Below are 26,354 nucleotides of genomic sequence, written 5' to 3'. Positions count from 1 at the left end.
CGAAGACAAGAAGGCACAAATAATGTTTATTATTGACAGCAAGAAAAGATTGCAAATAAATTAACAGGTATAGAATGTTAAACTCTTACTGCACACAATGATGTCCAAACAGCTGCAGACTGCTTACTCACTGACATAGCTGGTGATTGGGAAGATGTACCATTTCCATACTTATAAGCCATGTGTCAAGAAACTAAAATCATTTCGTGAATTCCATGAAACAAAATACAAGAGACTCCAGGTCATAGCAAAACCACAGAGTTCCCTCTCTCACTACACAATAAAAACAATGTTTTGCACGTTTGAACATCTTACTTCCTGTCTCTTGATAAGTACCCTCTTGCCCAACAATATTCTTCAAAAATTTGCATCCACATAAACATCCAGTTACTTTCCAGACAGCTAGGTACCTTCAACAGCATTCTGCGCATTGATAAGTGAGTAACTAACAGAAGTTACAACTGAAATGTTTTTAACATCTGTATAAACCATTAGTTACATGATGTGGAAAGTGAGGGGGCCATGACATAGGTTCAGTTCAACGGTATTGCTATGTATTTCTGTATCATCATTGTGCAGGTCTGTGATTGGCATAAATGATTTTTGGAACCTCTTATGTCAATGGAGTTGATCATTCTAACTTAAACCATTAGCTGGTCAAATGTACACTAATTCTCCATTTTTGGAAAGTATACTGCATTAAATTTCACAGCGGAGGAAGAAAAACCAATGAATGTTACTGCAATGAACATATTATCTAGGGCATAACAGAAACTAAGCTGATATGTAGGGCATATCAGAAGCTAAGCTGAGTTTCCTCTAACAAGACCAGGTTACAACAAACGTGTAAATAGTTTTTTTTAAATAGTCACAATACCACATGATGGGCAGACTAGGGGAAAAAGCCTTAAGTTATAAACCATGAAATCTCTCACAAATCTAGTAACTAATGTTGTTAACCTTATTTATGTATATTAACATTATCTGTCAAGGAATGACAATAAATTTCTAGAGAAAATAAATACAACTCAAGAGTAATGGCCATGTGCCAATGACTACTTCATCAAACTAAGATAGCTCAAAACATGTAACATTTGTACTGAAATTTAAGTTTATGTGGAATAATGCAATCAATCTCCTTTTTTGTCCAAATAAATTAATAGAATATCTGCAACTGAAATTCCAGTCATGTTCCGCGTTTTTTTTATTTCCTCTGGATTTTTTTGTGATTCAGAAAACATCCTGATTTTATTTTAAAATAATATCATGATCTCAAGTCATGTACATTGTCAGAAAAAGTACAAATTCATGCTTCTGTCTTGCCACGGATATATAAATTAACAGATATTTAAATTAACAAGAAAAAACACAGATGGATAAGAGAAGTTCTACATTTTTGTTGATTTCAACTATCGCTTAGAATAACATGATATGTACTGAACACACATTTAATAAAAAGCTGCATACTTATTTTATGACAGATGAACAAAGCAGAAGTGGCCTTACAACCTGTACAGAAAGGAAGAAATGAAATGAGAGTAAATGGTGTATACCTCTGATTTTTGGTTTCGTGGTGATCTCATTCCCCTTTGCACAAAATTAGAAAGTAATTCACTCCTATCCCTGAACTCTTTACTAGATCATTCATAAGAGATTCAGTTTTATTTAATACTGTTCATTAATTGTTAAGAAGGAACTCCCATAAATTTTGCTCATCGGCGTTTCTTCTTCTCCTGTTTTCGTGGTCGATGGTGAATATGTGGCCTCCGTGGAGTTGCCTGTGGAGTGCTGTGCTCAGAGCCTTCATCATCACTCATTTCTAAATCCTGCAACATATTTGCAAAAAGAAAATATACATATAGTATATACCACACAACACATGCATGGAAATGCCTAATGTAAGAACAGACTTTCAAAAGTACAAATAAGTTTGCTGGAAAACAAAGAAAAAAGCTAAAGCTTTCTTGTAGAATCAGTAAATGAAAAGAATTCTGGTGGCAAATAAAAAGGTACAAAATTTGCCAACTATTTGCATGATTACTTAGGAACTTCATCAAACTAAATTAATTCTTATAAATACAAAATATCTGATCCTGTCTCTTCAAACCTGTCTCTGTAGACATGGTTGCCAAAGGAAACCAGTACAGTGGTGCTCAAGCTGGAGGTAACAGGTGCCAAATCTTATAGGCAGAATAAATATTCATCACCAAGACTTGGGCAGAAATGAGAAGAGAGGCTGTGGTGTAAAGTTCCAAGTGGACAGAACTCTTATCTATAGTCCAACTTAAAGCTCAAATTCATTTACAGGGTAGCATGTGATACCATGATCCATCAATCACACAAGGACATGAAGTAACACTACCATTTAGCACTACTTCCAAGTAGGAAGCTATGTGGCAGCACTGGATTTTATCTGCTCCTTTCCGTACTGATAATTAACAATACAATGCACAGCGCATATATGAACCTTCATTCCAGCCAGAATGTGTGCACCCCCCCCCCCTCTCTCTCTCTCTCTCTCTCTCTCTCTCTCTCTCTCTCTCTCAGCCCCCTTTACAACAGGTGGGAAAACAGCAATAGTAAATCACCTTCTCACGGACCTCCACTGTAATAGTGATGCAAGATAAAACCAATGCTTCCAAAACTCACTGTCGTAGTATAATAGCAACTAGTCCTTGGCCAGTTAGAAATAAATTTATTTTTTCACAATATCCCCTTTCTATCAATGATCGTGTTCAGCATTTCTAAAATATAAGTAGATTCCATCTTTAAAGGAAAATTGTGGAGGACCTTCAAAAATACATATCAACATCTGCCATGAACAGTTCATTGCACTCAGAATATACTTTATCCACAAACTTTTTTCATATATGAGAACAGTTTATCAGAGGTCAATAATCCAACAATTCATACTTCAAATCCCTCAGTTTCACCACTGCTATTGCCTGTCACTGCCTTTGTGTGGAGGCACAGTTTTCTGAAGAAAGATAACATTTCTTTTACAATCGAAATCATGTCTCAAAAATTTATTCATTTGCTGTAGGGAAGTTCTGGTAGACTGTAAATACTTTTGGAATGAAGGAGACCACTCACCAAAAGGCAGAAGTACACACACCTGAGACCTCCACATGATGTCAGCTGAACGAACAGTTAAAGTGCGGCATTTTGTTGGAAAGTGGACTAAGTTGTGGTTGGGGTTGTGTGAGGTGGGGTGGCGAGAGACAGGCAGAAGCAGGCATTCATCCAGGTGGATAGCTGCTTGGTAGTAAAAAAAAAAAGCTGAACAGTGTTCGTAGCACAGTTGGTACATGACTGATTTCACTGGTGATCCGGCCTCTGATGGGAAAGGACAAGCCTGCGACAGGAAGTATTGATTAGGCAGGTCATGCATCTTTGTCAACCACAGGGATACCATCCCTGTGGCAAAGCGTTGGGAGTGGAAGTGGCACAGAGATGGACCAGGATGTTGTGTAGGTTGGGTGGGTGACTGAGCACCACTTTAAGAGGGATGGGAAAGATCTTTGGTATGATGCTCCTCATTTCAGGGCATGATGAGAGAAAGTACTGATGATTGGCATGGTCCAGTTGTTCCAGTCTAAGGTCATATTGGGTGACAAAGGGAGGGGGTGTAGCATTCCTCTGTAGCCAGTTCTTGGGGGTGGGGGAGGATTCAGGTTGTGGGAGGATATGGCTTGTGAAATCTGTTTGCAGACAAGTTTGCGAGGCAGTGCCTGTCTGAAGGCCTTCGTGAGACCTTCAGCATAATGGGGAAGGTAGTTCTTGTCACTGCAGATACATGGTCCACAGGTGGCTAGACTGCATGGGATGGATTTTTTGGTGTAGAAAGGATAGTGTCTGTGAAAATGTAGGTTCTGTTGGTGATCAGTGGGTTTAACGTGGACAGAGGTGTGGATGGAGCCACTAGAGAAGTGGAGATCTATGTCCAGGAGGTTGCCAAGGAGGACTGAGGACCAGTTGAACTGGATGGGAGACTGTCACACTCTCGGTTCAAAAGGGAACGCACAAATGACAATAAGCGAAGGTTAGCAGAGATTCAGGGGTCTGTGAAAAGATCTATGCGTGAAGCACGCAGCTACCGCCATCATACCTGAACAAAAGAGCTGGCTGAGAGCCCAAGGAAATTCTGGTATTATGTAAAATCTCCAAGTGGGTCTAAGGCTTCCATTCAGTCCCTTGTTGACCAGTCTGGTGTGGAAGCTGAAGATAGCAAAATGAAAGACATAGTTTTAAATTTCTTGTTCAAGAATTCATTCAGACAGGAGAATTGTACAAACATACAGTCATTTGATCATCAGACAGACTCCCTTATGGATGACATAGTAATAACCCTCCCTGGCACCAGATCTGGATGGAATCCCAGTTCGATTTTACAAAGAGCACTCTACAGTATTGGCCCATTACCGAGCTTGCATTTATTGTGAATCTCTCACCCAGCACAAAGTCCCAAGCAACTGGAAAAAGCACACAGGACTCCAGTATATGAGAAGGGTAAAAGAATGGACCCACCAAATTATAGACCAATAACTTCAGTTTGATTATAATAAACTTTCTTTAGACTGGGAAGTTTAGGTGCACCGAATCAGCATGGTTTTGGAAAGCATTGCTCCTGTGAAACTCAGCTTGTCCTTTTCTCATATGATACACTGTGAACTATGGATGAAGCGCAACAGGCAGAGTCCATATTTCTAGATTTCCAGAAAGCATTTGCCAGCACCCCACTGCAGGCTGTTAACGGAGGTACGAGCATATGGAGTAAGTCCACAGATTTGAGAGTGGCTTGAAGGCTTGTTAAATAATAGAACCCAGTATGTTGTCCTCGACACCGAGTGTTTATCAGAGACAAGGGTATTATCAAGAGTGCCCCAGGGAAGTGTGTGAGGGCTGCTGCAATTCTCTATATACATAAATGATTTGGTGGAGAGAGTGGGCATCAATCTGCAGTTATTTCCTGATGATGCCATGGTGTATGGTAAATTGACTGAGTTTATTGATTGAATTTTAGGAAACACTGGTTCACCTGTAAAGGAGACCGCATGTAGGACACTGGTGTGACCTTTTCTTGAGTACTGCTTGAGTGTTTGGGATCTGTACTGGGTTGGATTGATGGAAGATATCAAAGCAATTCAGAGGAGGGCTGCTAGATTTGTTACTGGTAGGTTCGGACAACATTGAGGTGTTACGGAGATGCTTCAGGAACTCAAATGGAAATCCCTGGGGAGAAGGCAATGTTATTTTTGAGAAACATTATTGAGAAAATTTAGAGAACCAGCATTTGAAGCTGACTGCCGAATTATTCTACTGCTGCCAACATACATTGCGCATAAGGATCATGAAGATAAGATTTGAGAAATTGGGGCTCATATGGAGGCATATAGGCAGTATTTCCCCCCCCCCCCCCCCCTTTTGCTCTATCTGCAAGGGAACAGGAAAGGAGACGACTGGTAGCGGTTCAGGGTACATTCTGCCACACACTGTGTGGTGGCTTGCTGAGTATCTATGTAGATGTAGAAGCAGACGAGGTGTTGAGGTTATGGAGAAATGAGAATAAGGTATCTTGGCCATGAGTCCAGATCATGAAGATATTGTCAATGAACCTGAACAAGATTAGGGGTTTGGAGAGGCTAAGAAGGTTTCCTGTAGATTGCCATGCAGGTGCCCATGGCTGTGCCACAGATTTGTTTGTACAAATTCCTGTAAAAAGAAAAGTAGTTTTTCTTCAGGATATAGTTGGTAAGGTGTATATGGAATGAGGTGGTGGGTTTGTAGTCTGAAGGATATTGAAAGGGGTAGTGTTTGACAGCAGCAGGGCCATGGGCATGAGGGATGTTGGTGAATAGGGAGGTGGCATGAACAATGATGGGTAGAGATCCAGAAAGTACGGAGGTGAGGATGGTGGAGAGTCACTGAAGTGAATGGTTAGCATCTGAAGTGGGAGGCAAGGTTTCGGGCAGTTGGTTGGAGGTGTTGGTCGAGAAGAACAAAACTTGTCTTAGTGGGAGCACAACAGCGAGCTACAATGGGGCACCCAGGATTTTTGCGTTTGTGGATTCTGGGGAGCATGCAGGAGAAGGATGTGCAGGGTGATGTCGGGGTGAGGATGGAGATGGACTCGGGGAGAGGTTATGGCAAAGGACTTATGTTTTTCATTAGGGATTGGAGGTTATGTTGAACTTCTGGGGTGGGATCACCATGGTAGAGATTGTAGGAGGAGGAGTTAGATAGCTGTCAGATGCATTCTGTCAGTTTGTCACTTGGTGGAGCCTTTGTATGCAAGGAAGATGATCAGGTCAGGTTGTGCATGGCTGTCTTTTGTTCTACTGAACGGTTAGTGTTCTTAGGAAGCAACATGGGGAAGGATGGTCAGGCCCAGCTGGAGATAAGGATTTTCTGGAAGGTGATGGGAGGTTGGTTAGGTGGAAGGGGGGAGGGAGGGTCATATTTGGCTGGTGTTATGAACTAGGAGAAGCAAGGTTCAATGTTGGGATTGGGATTGGGTTTGGGTTTGCTGTAGTTGGAGGGGTTGGTGGCAAAAAGTGTTTCACTTGTAGGGATTGGGAGGAGAGTAGGTCTTTGACACATGCAACATGGTTCGACTAGGGTGTGGGGCCGAAGGTTGGGCCTTTGGATAGGACTGAAGCTTCTGTGGGATCAATGTTTCTGGTGGAAAGGTTGACAAAAGTGTATTGAATTTGCTTGAGTTCTGTGTTTATGGAGTGTTGGGAATGAGTTTTGTAGGGTGTGGGAAACTGGAAAGGTCAGTTAGGTAGGTTTTAGGCGCTATGATGGGTTGATGAGAGAGTCACCGTGAGTAGGTGACGCAAATGCACCACCTTTCTGGATACTGACCTCCACCTCATATGCGAACACTGCACAGCTTTTTATGTTGGTATGACAACCAACTAGCAGTCCATCAGGATGAATGGTCACCAGTAAACAGTCACCAGGAACAAAGTCGATCACCCGGTGGCACAACATGCAGCTGAACAAAAAACGTTCAATTTCAATGGCTGCTTCATAACCCGGCCATCTGGATCCTTTATTCCATGCTCAGTTTTTCTGAACTACGCAGATGGGAGTTATCCTTGCAACACATCTGGCCTCAATCTGTGATAACCAACTGTCCCCGTATCCTCTATTCAACTGTTTCCCCTTCCCCCGTCTTGTCACCCCATCCCATTCCACATCCACTTGTTGCCTTCCGTACATGCTGCTCCCACCGGCTTTGACAACTGTGCATCACATGCCTAGGCTGTGTACCTGCCTCCCCTTCCTTCCACATTCCTTGCTGGCAAAGCTTCTGCTCCCTCCGAGCCCCAGCTACTCAACCCCATTCCCACTTCCCAACCCCTCTACCCACCCCACCTGGCACACCACCACTAGAACCTAGTCTACCTGCAGAAATGCAACACTAGCACTGTTGGTCCAGCCAGCACCATGTAGACACAATGCTTGTTACTGTGTGTGTGCATGTGAGCGCGTGTGCATGCGAGCGCGTGTGCGCGTGCCAGAAGAATGCTTTTTGGCCAAGCTTATTTATTTAGCAGTCATTTTGTTGTGCTTGTCTGTGACTCAACATTTCCACTACATGGTGAGTAGCAATTTATACTTTTCATGAGTTTATCATTATTCCATTATGGATTTCCAATTTTTATATAAGAATGATGATTAAGGCTGAAAATCATGCTGCAAGTAGTGGGTAAAATCTAAAATTATGAGAACAGGAAGTGAAAACCACATAATAGGGCCAAAAAAATTAGCAGGTGAAATGATGTGAAAATTAGCTCTGTCATAGTCAAAATTGATATAAATAGAGGCACAGTCTCATTTCTTTGGGAATGAGAGGCTGGAATGATTGGGAAGATTCTTCATAGCATTTAATATGTTTTTTCATTACTCTGCCTGGGAAAGGGAGACAAAATTTAAATAAGCCAAGATGGGATCCCTATAACTGACTGGATTATTCAGTTCACAAGTTGGAAGAAGGAAGGACATACCACGAGGCTATGACCATACCTCAAATCATTGTGATGTTCATGAATGTCTTATTATGGTGCAAATTCACAGAGTTCAATAAGGAAAAACTGTATTTTAGCATCTGTGAGATTCATTCACATGTGTAAAAAATTAACAGATATTTCTGCACCTTCAAGTGAATCCCCATTTGGATTCATTACAATATCTTTTTTTTAAAATACTGTTGCCACCATATACCAGTGCAAGGCAATTTTTAATTGATGTCATTGCCCTACAAGTTGTTAGAAATCATAACAAAGATCCTTTAGGTGGCAATGGAATGCGCATGTGCAAATATCATTAGTTATTTTGATGAACACGATTGTTTTAGAATTAGAAGGATTGTAGTAACTCATGCTGTAAGGATTATAACAGTATTAGTGTTCAGATGGCTGCACCATTTTTGAATGACACAAAACATTATTAGCCAACTCAGCATTTTAGAAGAACATGTGTGAAATGAGTGAAAATTCAAATAGAATGAGAAATCTGATATTATAAAACATCCCTGTCAGAGCAGCTAGTGAACACCTTACTCCAGCTGCATCCATCTGCTGTTGCAGATGATCATCTGCACCAAGAATGGCAAGCAATGACAGAAAACATTTGAGCAGCTAATGGCAGAATGACAAAAGTGACAAATAACAGTGGATTCCAACATTGTACAAGTATTAGATCACTGTGTTATTCTTAATATGCTCCAATTTAGCATGGCTTCGGCAAGACTAGAGCAACACCACTTCCCTTCTGAAATGAGGGAATAATGTGTGGACATTTGGCAGGAACTCAATAGTGACAATTTTAATGAGAAGCCAATGACTTTTCTGAAGAATCATTAAACCTTGGTGCACAAGTGCTGGTTAGAAAGAAAGGTGATCAGGAAATGGCATTATCCTTTTTACCAAATCCAAAAGTTTTGATCACATTTGCCTGGGGGTTTACAATACTCTCTGGGAGCACGGAAGGTACAATTTTTAAGCATTATGCACTTTTAAATATTGGTATCCTAATACATCAAATTCAGCAACAAAATCATTTCCTGTCTACTGTCAAAGAAGCATATAACTTTACGTCCATCATCTGTTAACCATAGTACAGTGCACAGCAGAGAATACATCAAAATCATGTTGGAAAACCTGCTCTTGGATTTTTCGAGCACTCATTTGGTTAAGCGGAATATCCCATGTAATGTGACAATGGGATGGAGGACAGCCTGTGCGTAAGTGCCTTCTTCACCCACAATACCTATCAGAACTGGCCTCCTCATTTGCATGTCTGAAACACTCAAACATGTTTTGTTTAGCTGAAGATTTACTATCTCAATGTAAAAGACATGAGACTATCTGAACCAGTATATAATGTTTCTTCTGGGGTATGTGTGCCCTAACTGACCAGTTTCATCAAAATCATCAACATGGCAACAGAACACAAGCTGTTTAGTATACACATTTTCATATTACACAATATAATGGGGAAACTGGGGTGAAGGAGACTTGGTGGTATGTCAGTGGCAGGACTAAGTACTGGCTTACTTAACATTAAGATACAAACAATTAGTGGCTGCTGGTGATTTTAATACAGATTTTCTTAAAAATCCCTCTAATAAAAATGTACTGCAGTCAGTAAGAGTATCATTCAATTTAATTGTCACTATACAGTTTCCAACTAGGATAAACACCTGCTTAAAAACAGCTACTGATAATGTAAAAAAATCTAATGAACCAAACTGTACTCAAAACTTGGTATGCACTAGTCTCTAAAATCTTAACATGCAGTTTATTTTACAAGCATTGACACCAATCATTACTTTAAAAATTTACTAAATCTGAGATCAGGAAGGTAGTTAATAAGCCACAGATGGAGACCTTTAGGAAACTGCAAAACGATGCAAACTGCAGATATATATACAGAGGTGGAGGGGGGGGGGGGGGGAGAGAACCATTTATTAATAACATCCCTTCTTATTCAAAGACAGTTCCCCCCTAAAAGTAGTTCAGATAAAACCACAATAAGAGTATCAAAGTCAGAAAAAGCTCTGATGTTACAACATTAGTTCATTACAAGATATACTGCAGAATGCTAAAGAAAGTATTCCAGACACCCAAGTAGATGCGTCTTAAGACAAGGACAGCCCCATCAATCAACAAAATACAGATAATATGGAATATACTGAAGGAGGAAACTGGTAGAGCTAGAGATGACAAAGTAGTTAGCTTTAAGACAAGATGATACTTTAGAAACAGACATCAGTCTTGTCTAAGTTTCTTCAACATACACTTTATATGGGTAGCTGATAAAATGGGACTGTCAGGGTCAGTAAATGCTGTTCTGAAATACCCAAAGCAGACCTGGTTTTGTACAGGTAACAAATTTTACACTACATTCTCTGATGCAATGACTATCAGATACCTTTAAAATCAAAACACTGTTATTAGTTACAATAACACGTGAATAATTTTATTAAAAAAATTGTTGTTCTGAGCTTAATAACATCTTACTTCTACTAAATCACTTTGATCAGCATTCTAAAAAAATTTAAAAAGTTCACATACAGGTCATTTCAGAAGGAACGGTAAATATTTCAGGATATGGTAGTATACATTAAAGAAATTTTTATTGGTTACAGAGAGAGGTTTTTATTTTATAAATATGTCCTGTTCATTATTAATGGTCTGACATATTTACAATTTCTACAAGCTGCAGAGCACGAAATGTGCAAGACACTTTCATTTTGTGTGTTGGTAATCCATCTGTATAGATTTATTTATTTACTGTCAGTTTCGGCCAATTTTACTGCACTGTTTAACATACTGCACACATTTACAAACACTGACTATGGTGATATGTTCTTTGTATATGGGTATTGTAATGGAGATGGTGCTGCTTGTATAGAATATGGTGGATCTTTTCCTGACCTAAGAGGACCACATTCAAGAGTGTTTACTAATATTTTCACTAAAATTCATGAAGCTGATGCAGTGCTCAGCAGTTGTATTCTATCATATAAACCAACAACCTTCAGACAAATACTTTCAGAAAATACATCTCAACATTTTAATTTATATTTGACACCAACAAATGTTTCTTCTTCAGAAAAACTTTTCTTGCTACTGCCAGTCTGCACCACTTTATATCTTCTCTACTTCAGCCATCATCACTTATTTTGCTGCTCAAATAACAAAACTGATCTGCTACTTTTAGTGTCTCAGTTCCTAATTTAATTCCTCCAGCATCAACAGATTTACTCTCTACTATAGTCCATTACCCTTTTTTTCTACTTTAGTAAATGTGAGGCAAAGCAGAAAGGGACCTCTTATTGGAGAAGTACAATTTTCAGTACAAGCAAAACCATTTGATAATGTCTAAAATATCGATTTTCATTTTTTTGTGTGTACTATAATAATTTACCTCATTCTGTACACGCTTGTATAAATTTGAAAGTTGTTTCACTCTAATCTGAGTTAATAATATTGTTGAAGGTATTGATGTTGGTCTTCTGTTTGTTTTGTTTTGTTTTGTTTTGTTTTAGGATGCAAAAACAACTAAGGTCAGAACTATAGAACACTAAGACAAAAAAAGGAGTTAAAAGCAACTACATATTATGCCCAATCCATGGAAGGCAAGATAGCTAAAAACTGAGACTTCCTCTTCGAGGAAGGTTCATAAAATATGCCAGAGTGACAACAGAGGACCTGTACTTAAGATTAAATGTCCTTCGCCATATTGCTAGGAAGAATAAAAAGTAAAATGCGGTCGACAGCCCACACTGAAAGGCTGATAACTCGGATGGCGAACATGAATTACAAAGTAAGTGATTAAAAAAGGGCATTCAGTCAGCAAATGGCGAACTGTCAAAGGCTGATGACAATCAGCACAAAGTGGTTGGAGATAACCACTAAACAGATAGCAATGGATGAAATAACAGTGCCCAATATGCAGCCCAGCTAAAATGATCTCATGGTAAGGGGGCTGTGAGGAGGGTGGCCAAGGCACTGAGAGAGGCTTAATTCCCCAGAGCTTGTTCCCATGAGGGGGAAGACCAGTGGTGATGCCAAAGGGACACCAAACACAGAGATAATCGGAAGGAATGGAAGAACTAGCAGGCCAAGGTAGGAGGATTGCAGCCTTGGCAACAGTGTCAGCAGCTTCATTTCCCATCAGACCAATGTCACCAGGGACCCACACAAACATCACAGTGGCACCATCAGGAGTGAGTAAGTGAAAGCTTTCTTTAACCTGTTGCACTAAGGGATGGACTGTATACCTCATACAGAGGCTCTGAAGGGCACTGACAGAGTCAGAGCAAATGACAATTGAAAAGCCTGTATCGCCAGATGTACTGTGTGGCCTGATACGTGATTAAGAGCTCCGCTGTAAATACTAAGCAGTGTTCTGGAAGCTGATACCGAAAATGGTCAGTGCCAATGATGAATGCACGTCCAACATCACGGCCAGTCTAAGAGCCATCAGTATATACAAAGGTACTGTTGTGAAGTTCTGTGCAAAGGTTGAGAAACTTACAGCAATAGAGTGAGTCTGGAGTGTCCTTAGGAAGCGAATCAAGTCTCAGGCGATCAGGGATCGCTGCATGAAGCCAAGGTGGTGAAAGATCCACAACCAATGGGAAAGTAGCAAGTAGCATGAATTTAAGCTGCTGGAGCAATAGCCGAAAGCAAACTCCAGGAGGTAACAGGAGAGGGATGCGTCCCATACTGGAGGTCATGGGAGTCATCAAAGGAGGCGGCATAGGGTGGGTTGCTTGGCATACTGAGTAGAACATTACATCGGTACGACAGCGATAGTTTGGCAGCTTCTGCATACATACTCTCAACCGGGCTAGTGTAAAAGGCACCACTGGCCGAACGGATACCACGATGGTGGACTGTATTTAGACAGTGTAAGATGCGTAGATGCACAACAAAACACCCATAGTCTAGTTTCAAACAAACAAGGGACCAGTACAAATGGAGGAGGGTAGTTCGATCCATTCCCCAGGAAGTACCACTGAGGAAACACAGGACACTGATGGACTGAGTACAGCGGGCGGCCAGGTAAGACACTTGGGAGGACCAAGAAAGTTTCCTATTGAGCGTGAGCCCCAAGAATTTCACAATTTCAATGAACGGAAGAGCAACAGGCCCAAGATGTGAAGACAGTGGAAGAAACCCACTGCACCACCAGAAATCTGTACAAACGGTTTTGTCAGTGGAAAATTGAAAGCCATTGTTGACGCTCCACGAGTAACGATCGAGATATCATTGAAGACGCCGCTCAAGGAGACAAGTCCAATAGCAATAGATCGCAAAATCGTCAATGAAAAGGGAGTTGGATATGTCAGGTAAACCTTTTTCTGGATAAAGGTGTCCAACAAGACAGTTTAAAATTCCTAAAGGAAAGGAGGAGGTGGCCTCAGAAGCGCCACTCGTGGAGAGTACAGAGGATACTAGTCCTCCAGCAGGTGGTGTAGGCTTTCTCAGAATCAAAAACCACAGCCACACTCTGGTATTTCCACATAAAACCATTCATTACATGGGAGGACAAAGTGATGAGATAGTCAACTGCAGAATGGCGTGCTAGAAATCTACACTGTGCAGTGGTTAGTAGATTGCGAGACTTGAGCCACCATAGCAGCCTGGCATTAATCATATGTTCCATCACATTGCAAACACAACTGGTGAGAGAAATGGGGTGGTAGCTAGAAGGAAGCAGTTTTCCCTTACTGGGCTTAGGTATGGATATGACAGTGGCTTCACACCAGTGTCTGGGAAATGTGCCGTCTGCCCAGATGCAACTGTACATATGAAGGAGAAAGTGCTTGCCCGCAAGAGAAAGGTGTTGCAATATCTGAATGTGAATATCGTCCGAGCCTTGGGCGGAAGATTGGAAGGAAGTGAGAGCATGATCTAGTTTCCGCATAGTAAAGGTGGCATTGTAACATTCACGATTCTGAGAGGAGAAGGGTATCACCTGAGCCGCCTCCACTTGTTTCCGATGGAGGAAGGCAGGGTAATAGAGGGTGAAGCTCGAAATCTCCGCAAAATAGTGGTTCAAGGTGTTGAAGACAGCAATACGGTCCAATATGACATCATCTGCTATGGTCAGGCTGGAAAATGGAGAATGGACGTTGGTCCCAGAGAGCCGTTTGAGGCTGGCCTACACAACAGAAGAGGAAGTGCAACTGTTCAAAGAACTATTAAATGAAATCCAGCTAGCTTTTTTGCTATCCCAAAGAATGCGATGACATTGTCCATGCAACTGTTTATAACAAACGCAGTCCACCATCACAAGATGACAGTTAAAAACACGGAAAGCACGTCTTTGTGCATGAACTGCGTTGCTGCACACCTCAGTCCACCAAGGGCCTCGGAAATGCAAGTGATGGAACATTGTGCAGCATTAAGGATAATGTTTGCAAGGTATTCTACGTGGTCATCACAACTGGTGAAATGTTGTTCATTGAAGGTCGCCAGAGGGGAGTAAAGCCTCCAGGATGAGTAGCATGACTCCCCCATGAGATGGAATGCCGTCCTCAGAGGGAAGGTCAAAATGGACCAGAAAGACATGTGAGAAGTCAAAGCAGTTGTAAGGACGCAATTTTGTTTCCTAGAGGCAGAGAACAAGTGGGTCCTTCAATTCCAAGAGCAGCCATTGGATGTAATGCCGCGAACCTTCCACTGGAGTACAGTCATGACAAGGAAAGGGGAGGAGGGAAAAAATGAAGGGGTGTCACCTCAGCAGCTGCCAAATGTCAGCCTTCGAAGACTGTGCTACAAGGCACAGAGGCCGAAGGATCCAGCTCCATGAGATCTACAGAGACGTTGGCATTCTCTCTCCATCAATCTGTAGATATGAGAGCAGAAAAATGATTGGCCCGTTGACACAGCTGTTGGCTGGGTAACGGTATAACACAGCGACACTGTTCAAGAGGATCTCCGAGTCAGTGAAGGAGAAGACCGTTTGCCTTTGTTTGATTTCTTGGAGCCTTTGTGGTTGGTAGATGAAGATTCAGATGTTTGTTGCCTGGAGGAAAGTAAAAGTCTTTGCAAGAGTATTCTTTCCATCCTGTCTGACATGCTGGTTGTGTAGCAGATAATTTCGCAGTGAGAGGCGATAATTTGGTGGCGTGTTGCACAGCTGGTGGAGAAGGAGAAGGGGATGCTACCATGACACTGGGCGATTTTACAGCCGCGGTGCTGAATTTGAGGTCGCGAGTGTGCATGGCCATGTCCTTTGTGAAGCGAGATGTAGCAAAACTGGTTCTGTAAGTGCCAGATGGTAAAATGCAGTGCTTGTGACAACCAACAACTTGTGAGTGACAGGGTAGGGCACACTTTTTCTTTCCCCCAGATCTGGATGGACCACTCATCAAGATGCACAGGACATTCTCTAGAGGAGGATGCACGGTTGCCATTTCAATTTATATAACAGGAAGATGGAGGAAGCCCTTGAGCATTTCTACCACAAGTAACACATTTGGCTGGGTTTCGACAAGAGATTCGAGTGTGGTTGTAGCAGTGACATTGGTAGCAGCACATTGGGTTCACCATTTACAGCCAGACTGTGATGACTTCATAGCTTGCTTTGATCTTCGATGGAAGCACTACTCTATCGAACATGAGAAAAAAAAGAGTGCATGTGGGTACTCACAGGATGCATCAACCTTTTTCATCAGCCAATGGACTGCAGTGACACCCTGATCAGAGAGGCAGGTTTGTATTTCTCCCTTGGTTAGACCATCGAGCAGCCTAGTGTAAATAACATCATGAAAGATTTCAGCATTCAATGGGCCACGACATGAACAGGATAGCCGCAGAGGACTGAAGCTGCAAGCAGTTGTTGTGCTTGAGAATCACGATCAGCTTCCAAAGGCAAAGTACCATTGCATAAACGATAGCAAGATTTCACAAGGCCGGCAACTGCAGCAACACCCTTCTGAATACTAAACTGATTAACCGTAGCAAAGGACTGACCATCTTCTGTACGTGAAACCATGAGGTGCGGCTGGGAGGGGCTTTGAATTGTTAGCCTCATTCCATTTACATTTGTCAGTCTCCTGAAAACGGATCTCTTGTCATAATTGGAAAGTAACATTGGCTCAACAAGGGGACCCTTTTTCAAAATCTCACAGATGTGTATGCAATGCTTCACAAAATAGCATTTTCTAGTTTTTAGAGGTATTTTAAGCAGCTCAGAGTAGTTTTGTATAAAAGAACATTATGTGAATACACTAATTCCAAACAAGACAGAGGCTCACTTTTTGTATTACAGTTATAAATGCCTACAGATGTTGCTAGTTTGCAGCTGGCCACAACATAGAATAACAATACCAATATTTTCCTAAATGGAAACAGCACAGGTTTCACTAATTTCTCTCAGTTTTGGGCTAACTTAATTGGTTTAATGCTGAACATAGTAATCTCAGTAACTCAGAACGCAACATTTTTGACAAGGGTCCTCATGCTTTCCGTCTCATAAATGTTCATCTCATAATCTCTTTTCAAGAGTCTCCAAGTCCATTTCATTGATCTTATAAATATTTTGGCAACTCTGATTGAAGTAGGCCATCTTCAACAAACCTCAAAGTTTAATTCCTTTTTCAAAATTTCTTTTTGGTTTCCTTTACAGCTCGTTCAATATACAGATTGAATAACACTATGGAAAGGATAAAAGTCTGCATCACTCCCTTCGTAATTACTGCTTCCCTTTCAGGTCATTCAACTCTAATAATTGCAGTTTGGTCTTTTTACAAGTTGTAGATAACCTTTTATCCCTGTAACATAATTTCATGCATAATTTGACTTGGTACACATAAGGACTTACGAAAGTAACTTACACATCAACATCATCCCACTGAAGGAGGAATTAACCAGAGTGAAACAGGATGTCAGCATGCAAATCATTAATCTCAAACAGTACCGAAGGTAGCTGAAATGCTAACTAAATACTCTTTTCTCAGGAATGGACTCTCATCGTTGATGGGTGTGCCCCAACAGCATAGGCCACTGTGGAAACATTTGAAATCTAAGGAAACTTGCACATAGAATGAATTTTCATTCTCCAGCCAAGTGTGCACTGACATGAAACTTCCCGGACGCGTAGCACATTGTCAGAAGTGAGTACATGTTCTAGGTTTATTGCAGGGACAGTTCTGCTGTGGCATGGATAACTGCTGCATCACAACATGGAGCTGAATGGCATAGCAACTGGAAATATCCTCCAGAGGTGAAGTACTTGGGACTGTAAAATTCTTATGGGCAGAAACCTAAACTGTACACAGACTGGATGTGAAATTCTGGCAATATATGGATCAAATGCAATGTCACGTCCAGCCATAGTGAAATAGTACCAACTACCTCTATTTAACCAAGGCTACACAGATGTGGCTGACGCTCATCAGGAAGGAGTGTCATCTACCATTTAGGACAATTTTCCAACAATGAATTCATACAGCAGTTCTTGATTGGCTCCATGACCAAGAAATGGATTTCTATTCTAGAGGAATTGAACAATGAGTAGAGCATTTCCAATCATTGTTTACAAAGAACCAGTGATTATGTGATTTGTCAGGACTCCAGCGGGAACATATTGTCATCCAGACACACTATTTCGGCAGTCCACCTGGCCACCATCTTCAGGTGAGAAGGCCATTGCACTAACTCGCCGGAACTGAAATCAAACATGCCGCAGCAGCTTCTTCATACACTGACTATGAGTCCAACGCACTTGCACAAACATAACTGCCCTCTAGCGCAAGGCACAACAGCGCACTAATGGTGAAAGCGAGCGGAAACAATAAATCGATATCAAACACTATTGACAGCTTTTGATGACTGAAACAAAGACCGTTGTTTCCTAATGTCAAACAAACCAGGGTCCCAACTCTTACGTGAAGGATACCCCTTATCTCTGTTTACAATACTGTCAGATAGCTGGATTTCAATGGCTTCTTTCACTACACAGTTCCAATGCTGCGACGCAGGGGCAACCACATGTGTCTCATTGTACATCATCTCACGTCCTTCAGTAAGACAATGTTCCATCACTACAGATTTCTCTGGCTGAAATAAACACGTGTGGTGATGATGCTCCATGCAGAGATCCTGGACTGTACGAATCATTTGTCCAATATAGGCTTTCCCGCAATGGCAGGAAATCTTGTAGACCCTGGGCTTTCTCAAACCCAAATCATCCTTCACTGAGCCCACCAGAGTTCTGGTGTTAGCTGGCTGACAGAATACATGTAATATCAAATTGCTTTAAATATCTTCCTATTTTTGAAGATATGCTTGCTGCAAAAGGTAGGAATGCCACAAATTTGCTTGTGTCTTCTGTTGGTTCCCACGAAGGTCCAATCTGTAGAGCATGACGGATCTGATTGTCAGTATAGCCATTGTGCTTGAAGACAGCTTTTAGATGATCCAGTTCTTGTGTCAGACTATCTGCATCTGAGATGGTGTAAGCTCTGTTTACCAATGTATGTAGGGCCCCATTGCGTTGGTATGATGGATGACAACTTGATGCATGAAGGTATCGGTCCATCTACCTGGGCTTACAATAAACACTATGTGCTAATGTCCCATAATCCCTCCTGTACACCAAGACATGTCAAAATGGAAGTTTTCCATGCTTTTCAACTTCCATCATGAACTTAATACTGGGATGCAGACAATTAAAATGATCAAAGCCATCCCTCCCATGTGGTCATACCATAAACGTACCGTCAATGTATCTCCAGAAACAGGTTGTTTTAAGAACACCGTTTTCAGCGCCACGTCCTCAAAATCTTCCATAAACAAATTGGCAACTATGGGGGGTAACGGACTCGCCATAGCCACTTCGTCAGTTTGTTCAAAGTATTTGTCATTAAATAAAAAGTATGTCGACATCAACACATGGTGACAAAGCTTAGTTGTTTCTTCATCCAATTTTTCACCAATTAACTGCAAAGAATCTTCAAGAGGAACTCTGGTAAACAGAGACACAACATCAAAACTAACGAGCAAATCTATAAGAGTGAGACAAAAAGACTTCAAATGCTGAATAAAACCCACAGAATTGGAAATATGGCGTTCGCATTTTCCAACATGGGGACTGCGAATGGACGCTTAATACTTGGCTAAGTTATAAGTGGGAGTGCCCAAATTGCTAACAATAGGCCAAAGAGGAACTTCTTGCTTGTGTACCTTAGGCACACCGTACAATCTCTGCAGGACTGCAGCACCAGGTTGAAGTTTTTTAAGAACACTGTCAGATCTGTCAATATTATAAACAGAGATAAGGGGTATCCTTTAAGTAAGAGTTAGGACCCTGTTTTGTTTGACATTAAGAAACAACTGTCTTTGTTTCAGTCATCAAAAGCTGTCAATAGTGTTCGATATTGATGTATCGCTTTCGCCACCGTAGCACTGTTGTGTTTTGCTCTAGGGGGCAGTTACGTCTGCACACATGCAGTGGAACTATGGTTGGTGTATAAAGGAGTTGCTGCGGCATGTTTGATTTCAGTTCCCGCTAGTTAGTGCGACAGCCTTCTCACCTGAAGACGGCGGCCAGATGGACTGCCGAAATATTGTGTCCAGATGACAATATGTTACAGCTGGAGACCTGAAAGAGTATCACAAATTACTATCCCGTTAAACTTTTAAGCAGCCACCCAGTTGTTACGTTTAAAAACAGTGTCTTGTGTCTCTCTTGAAAGCCTGAAATAATAATGTGAAGCTTATTTTCTGAAGTCCCATTGAATATCTCTTTGTACCTATGTACTCAAGAAGATAAAAAGAAAAATAATAAAGTTAGGTGCTGTTCCAGGACATCTGTACAATTATTTTCTGTATTAATGATAGGCTATATAAGTTAGCCATTAACACCATATGACGTACAATTATTTTCTGTAGTACTGATATGCTATAAATGTTAACTTCAGTTGTTGGACCTCACATTTATATTTCATAATTTATGTCCAAGAACACAAGTAATTTAGTGAAAATTCCTCAGCAATAATAATGAAAAATTAAAAAACTTCACTGAAAAATAAAAACCATATGACACTGCTGACAGAGACTTCGAGAGCGAATTGTAAAGCTATTTTTCACTTTTGCTGTTGGCAGCTGTCCTATATAATACTACTGTTCTGTTCAAAGAGTAAGTGTTCTGTTTACATGTCTGTTGAGTATGTACTGAGTATAGCTGGCACAAGATGTGTGCTGATTCTGAAGGAGGAATTAACCAGAGTGAAACAGGATGTCAGCATGCAAATCATTAATCTCAAACAGTACCGAAGGTAGCTGAAATGCTAACTAAATACTCTTTTCTCAGGAATGGACTGTCATCGTTGATGGGTGTGCCCTAACAGCATAGGCCACTGTGGAAACATTTGAAATCTAAGGAAACTTGCACATAGAATGAATTTTCATTCTCCAGCCAAGTGTGCACTGACATGAAACTTCCGTAAGATTGGAACTGTGTGCCAGACCAGGACTAATTCGAGACTATTACCTTTCGCAAGCAAGCACTCCATTGATTGAGCAACCCACGCACAACTCACTACCTATCCTCACAGTTTTACTTTCACCAGTACCTCATCTCCTACCTTACAGACTTCACAGGACTTTAGCGAAACTTGGAGGACTAGTACTCCTGGAAGGAAGGATATTGCAGAGACCTGGCACAGCCACAGAAGGAATTATTTCCAGAATGGGTGGTTGGTTGTTTCGGGGAAGGAGACCAGACAGCGAGGTCATCGGTCTCATCGGATTAGGGAAGGACGGGGAAGGAACTCGGCCGTGCCCCTTGAAAGGAACCATCCTGGCATTTGCCTGGAGCGATTTAGGGAAATCATGGAAAACCTAAATCAGGATGGCCGGACGCGGGATTGAACCGTCGTCCTCCCGAATGCGAGTCCAGTGTCTAACCACTGCACCACCTCACTCGGTTCCAGAATGAATTTCCACTCTGCAGCAGAGTATATGGCGATTTGAAACTTACTTGCTGATTAAAACAGTATGCTGGACCGGCACTCTAACCAGTGCACATTCCTCTGCAAAGTGAAGGTTCAGGGGTAACTGGAAACGATTTACTAAGTTTCGACTATGATTTCAAGTAATTAATAATTTTCTAAATTTAAATGAGTATTTTTGCAATTTTAATGTATAAGAGGTTTGAAATATGAACTCTGCTCTTGGATTCATTAATCCATTGAGTCTGACATAGTAAGTTTATATTTACTCCATGTGTTCAAATTTACCTCATAAATAAAAACTGCAATCTCAAAGTGTGGACTGGGTATGAATTTGCCAGTAGAGGTAACTGTAAACCAACACTGTTCCTTTCCTGACTGATACCAGTTTTTACAATTCCCCAACCAACATGTAATAAAAATTCCAAAATAAGCAATTTTTGAAAGGAATTTATCAAATAACATTAAAAATGAGGTGGTACTTAACATACTCCTTGTCAGCACACAAACACAAAAATGTGTGTATAAGTTTTTTTTCTTTTCGGTTTTAACAGGGCCAAACATAAATTTGTCAGAAGGTTGTAGTTTGTCAGGTAATGACTCAGCAAGCACACTAAATGAATGTTGCTTTATACAGCCATTTACATTAGACTGACATGGCTATCATTCCCATCAAATATATAAACGATACTTACTGGGTAATGGGTGATTTATATGATATTTCTGAATGTGAAAGATAAAAGATGTAGTGAACTACTGATAAAACTTAGGCTCCTCCTTTTACTAATTTGTAGAAGCAGTATGAAGTGTCCCTGGTTAGTTATTACTCAAAGTCCACAAACCTCTCTTGTATATGATTAATGGTGCCAAATAAGTGTCATCTGCAGCAACGCAGACCAAAACAGTTGTCGATTCCCAACCTGATCCAGCAGAGATGCCATTCACTGGCTTGACCTCTTAATGTAGTTAGGTTACTGCCAAACCGAGGCTCATCAGAATTTTAGACAAAGCATGTTTTCCCATTATCTTTTAGTTCGCATATTTAGTGCAAATCATTCAGTTCACTGAATGAATGTATAAAGTACAAATTGATGTACCATTCTTTGTGAACTTCTGAAGGTGCTCAGCTTTCTTCAAAGGAAGACAGAGATTTCATTTTGTAAAGACCTGATACCAGTCCTCACCAAGACAGCACTTTCAAATGGATTTTTCAGTGAACTCTGTTTAATATATTGTTATACCAAGGACAAATGTAAGGATGTAGAGGCTTGTCTCACTAGGGGTAAGATAGATACTGCCTACAGGAAAATTAAAGAGACCTTTGGAGAGAAGAGAACCACTTGTATGAATATCAAGAACTCAGATGGCAACCCAGTTCTAAGCAAAGAAGGGAAGGCAGAAAGGTGGAAGGAGTATATAGAGGGTTTATACAAGGGCGATGTGCTTGAGGACAATATTATGGAAATGGAAGAGGATGTAGATGAAGACGAAATGGGAGATAAGATACTGCGTGAAGAGTTTGACAGAGCACTGAAAGACCTGAGTCGAAACAAGGCCCCGGGAGTAGACAACATTCCATTAGAACTACTGGCGGCCTTGGGAGAGCCAGTCATGACAAAACTCTACCATCTGGTGAGCAAGATGTACGAGACAGGAGAAATACCCTCAGACTTCAAGAAGAATATAATAATTCCAATCCCAAAGAAAGCAGGTGTTGACAGATGTGAAAATTACCGAACTATCAGTTTAATAAGTCACAGCTGCAAAATACTAACGCGAATTATTTACAGACGAATGGAAAAACTGGTAGAAGCGGACCTCGGGGAAGATCAGTTTGGATTCCGTAGAAATGGTGGAACACGTGAGGCAATACTAACCTTACGACTTATCTTAGAAGAAAGATTAAAAAAAGGCAAACCTACGTTTCTAGCATTTGTAGACTTAGAGTAAGCTTTTGATAATGTTAACTGGAATACTCTCTTTCAAATTCTGAAGGTGGCAGGGGTAAAATACAGGAAGCGAAAGGCTATTTACAATTTGTACAGAAACCAGATGGCAGTTATAAGAGTCAAGGGGCATGAAAGGGAAGCAGTGGTTGGGAAAGGAGTGAGACAGGGTTGTAGTCTCTCCCCGATGTTATTCAATCTGTATATCGAGCAAGCAGTAAAGGAAACAAAAGAAAAATTCGGAGTAGGTATTAAAATTCATGGAGAAGAAGTAAAAACTTTGAGGTTCGCCGATGACATTGTAATTCTGTCAGACAGCAAAGGACTTGGAAGAGCAGTTGAACGGAATGGACAGTGTCTTGAAAGGAGGATATAAGATGAACATCAACAAAAGCAAAACGAGAATAATGGAATGTAGTCAAATTAAATCGGGTGATGCTGAGGGAATTAGATTAGGGAATGAGACACTTAAAGTAGTGAAGGAGTTTTGCTATTTAGGGAGTAAAATAACTGATGATGGTCGAAGTAGAGAGGATATAAAATGTAGACTGGCAATGGCAAGGAAAGCATTTCTGAAGAAGAGAAATTTGTTAACATCGAGTATAGATTTGAGTGTCAGGAAGTCGTTTCTGAAAGTATTTGTATGGAGTGTAGCCATGTATGGAAGTGAAACATGGACGATAACTAGTTTGGACAAGAAGAGAATAGAAGCTACAGAAGAATGCTGAAGATAAGGTGGGTAGATCACGTAACTAATGAGGAGGTATTGAATAGGATTGGGGAGAAGAGAAGTTTGTGGCACAACTTGACTAGAAGAAGGGATCGGATGGTAGGACATGTTTTGAGGCATCAAGGGATCACAAATTTAGCATTGGAGGGCAGCGTGGAGGGTAAAAATCGTAGAGGAAGACCAAGAGATGAATACACTAAGCAGATTCAGAAGGATGTAGGTTGCAGTAGGTACTGGGAGATGAAGAAGCTTGCACAGGATAGAGTAGCATGGAGAGCTGCATCAAACCAGTCTCAGGACTGAAGACCACAATAATACCAACAACAACAATGACTTAAGTCCCTCTTTGTCACACGAATGTTCCATTTCTGTATGAGGAGTTAAACAATTGGCCAGCCAGTACTCACCTGACCACAAGTCCTGTTCATCCTGCCATCCACCTTCACTAATCCCTATTTTACCCTACTTCAAACTATTCATTTCCTTTTTTATATTTTGCACACTGATTGTCTGGTTAAGACAACATTCCACACTCCATCCCATAGAATGTCAGTTTTGCTTGTCCTGATGACATCCTTCCGGGTAGTCCCTTGCCAGAGATAGGAACAGGGGACTATTTTACATCCAGAATATTTTACCGAAGAGGATTTAACCATACAGCAATGCTACATGTCTCCAGGAAAGATTACAGCTATATTTTCCCCTTGCTTTCAGCTGTTCACAGTATCAGCACAGCTAGGCCATGTTGGTTGAATTTATACAGCCAGATCAGTCTATCAGCCAAACTGTTGGCTCTGAAGCTACTGATAAGGCGACTACCTCTTCAGGGATCACACATTTGTCTGTCCTCTCAGCAGCTACTACTCTGTCGCAGTTGCTCCTATCTTATAGCTATCATTGAGGTACACAAGCCATCCCACCATGGCAAAGTCCAAGGTATGTAAGGAAATGAACGGTTCAGTCATGCCTAGAAATTAGGGTGCAAAAGGTATGCTACTATCACCCTACCTTTCTTTTTTTTTTTTTTTTGGGCAATGTGTGGCATGGAGATATTTGTTGGTGAGAGAAAAATTATACAAAAATAGGCATTTCTTGCAGGGAGAACAGTGGCTCTTGAAATTGTTTGTAGAACAGCCACAAGTCACAATTAATATTCTTTATTGACTGATTTCACTCAATTTAACAAGTGTATTGTCATAAAGTGGAATTTACAGCTCGAAGTAGTTGGCTGATTGATATGACATTGGCAATGAAATCAGTCAACTACTTTGAACTGTAAATTCCACAGTTTCTGTCACTGTTCTTGTTAAACTGAGTGACTTCCAGGCAAAGAGTATTCATCACAACTTGTGGCTGTCATACAAACTTAATTAACAACATTAACATCCTTGGTAGAACTTGGGAACTTCTAGCTGAGGAGACAAGGAATGTTTACAATTGGGCAGTATGTATTAAATTGACAATGAACATAACAACATATAGCATGAACTTCAGCTTCAAGATGAAAATCCGTTGTCACAATACACAAAAAACACAGTTCTTACAGATGAATATTTATTGTCTATTGACAAGGAACAAGCAAAGACACAAGCAAAGAAAATGTCATGCCCTTAGAAGTCCACTAATCAGTGTGTAACAGCTATTGCGCCTTATGGTGATATACTACTCCTATGTATATTAAATTATTATCTATAGCAATTTTTTCTGAGGATCAGATGTATGTAACAAACATAATTTTGTAACTATAAAATTGGGCCATAACAGTAATAGCTAAAAATAGTGTGGGTATCCTTACTGAACCTCACTAATACATGAAGAGAAACATAATATGTGCATCAATTTGTTATATACATGATCAGAGAATAAAGGCCAGTTTGTAATCATACTTAACAAGGAAAAACAAATGAAAACTTTAAAAAGTATTTTCTATGATGGTCTAAAACTTAGTAATTTTCTCAATGAGATGAAAGAGCGACTAACATACATTTATGTTAAAATGCAGTCAAATAATACATACTATTCAAAGATCACTTAGAGAACTCAGAGTAGGGCTAAATAAAAAATAATGCATAAATAAAGTAATAATTAAAACACCCGTGTCACATTCTACGCTGTTTTTACAAAACAATCACCCCAGATCTTCACCATCTAACAGTTGCACATCTCACCTACCCTGAGGGAGATTTAATAGAGGTACGGCATGGTCATTTTTCCAACATCTGCAAGTGTGTTCGGTGTGTATGGAGATATAATTATTCTTCACTGATGTAAGTATTTCGAAGTATACAAGGCAATGGCCTCCAGGGACCTCATGCTCCATCTGGCCACTGATTTAGGTTTTCCTAAATCACTTCAGATAAATGTTGGGATGGTTCATTCACCAAGGCCATGGCAGACTGCCTGTCCTACCTCATCACAAACATGCATTTACATTTGTGTGTCTGTATATATATGACATGTTTTTCCTTGTATTAAACTGAGAAATCTAATAAAATGATCATTGGACAAATAAATTATTATGCTACTGATTGTTAGATCCCTTAATTGTATAAGAACACTAATGGCATCAAGGGCTTTTCTGTTGCACATTGTTGTTGGTAACAGTTCACACAATGAATCATGAGAAATTAACATGAAGAATCTTGAGTGAGATGCAGCTAGCAAATGAGATTCTCGTTTATTATTTCCTAAA

At 40.6% G+C, this 26,354-nt stretch overlaps 1 protein-coding gene across 1 annotated transcript in view; it reads right to left on the bottom strand.

The window, feature by feature from the left end:
- Nucleotides 1-4: 4 nt before the first annotated feature.
- LOC126469588 (protein anon-73B1) overlaps nt 5-26,354 on the bottom strand; it is a 35,696-nt gene continuing 9,346 nt past the window's right edge. The window contains exon 2 of the mRNA XM_050096706.1: nt 5-1,826. Coding sequence (XP_049952663.1) covers nt 1,713-1,826 — 114 coding nt within the window. The 3' untranslated portion in view covers nt 5-1,712. The remainder of the gene's footprint in view (nt 1,827-26,354) is intronic.

This window comes from Schistocerca serialis, chromosome 3 (genome assembly GCF_023864345.2).
Source record: "Schistocerca serialis cubense isolate TAMUIC-IGC-003099 chromosome 3, iqSchSeri2.2, whole genome shotgun sequence".
Classification (NCBI taxonomy): Eukaryota; Metazoa; Arthropoda; class Insecta; order Orthoptera; family Acrididae; genus Schistocerca; species Schistocerca serialis.
Note: the sequence above shows the minus strand (reverse complement) of the source record. Positions and strands in the feature narration are given on the sequence as shown.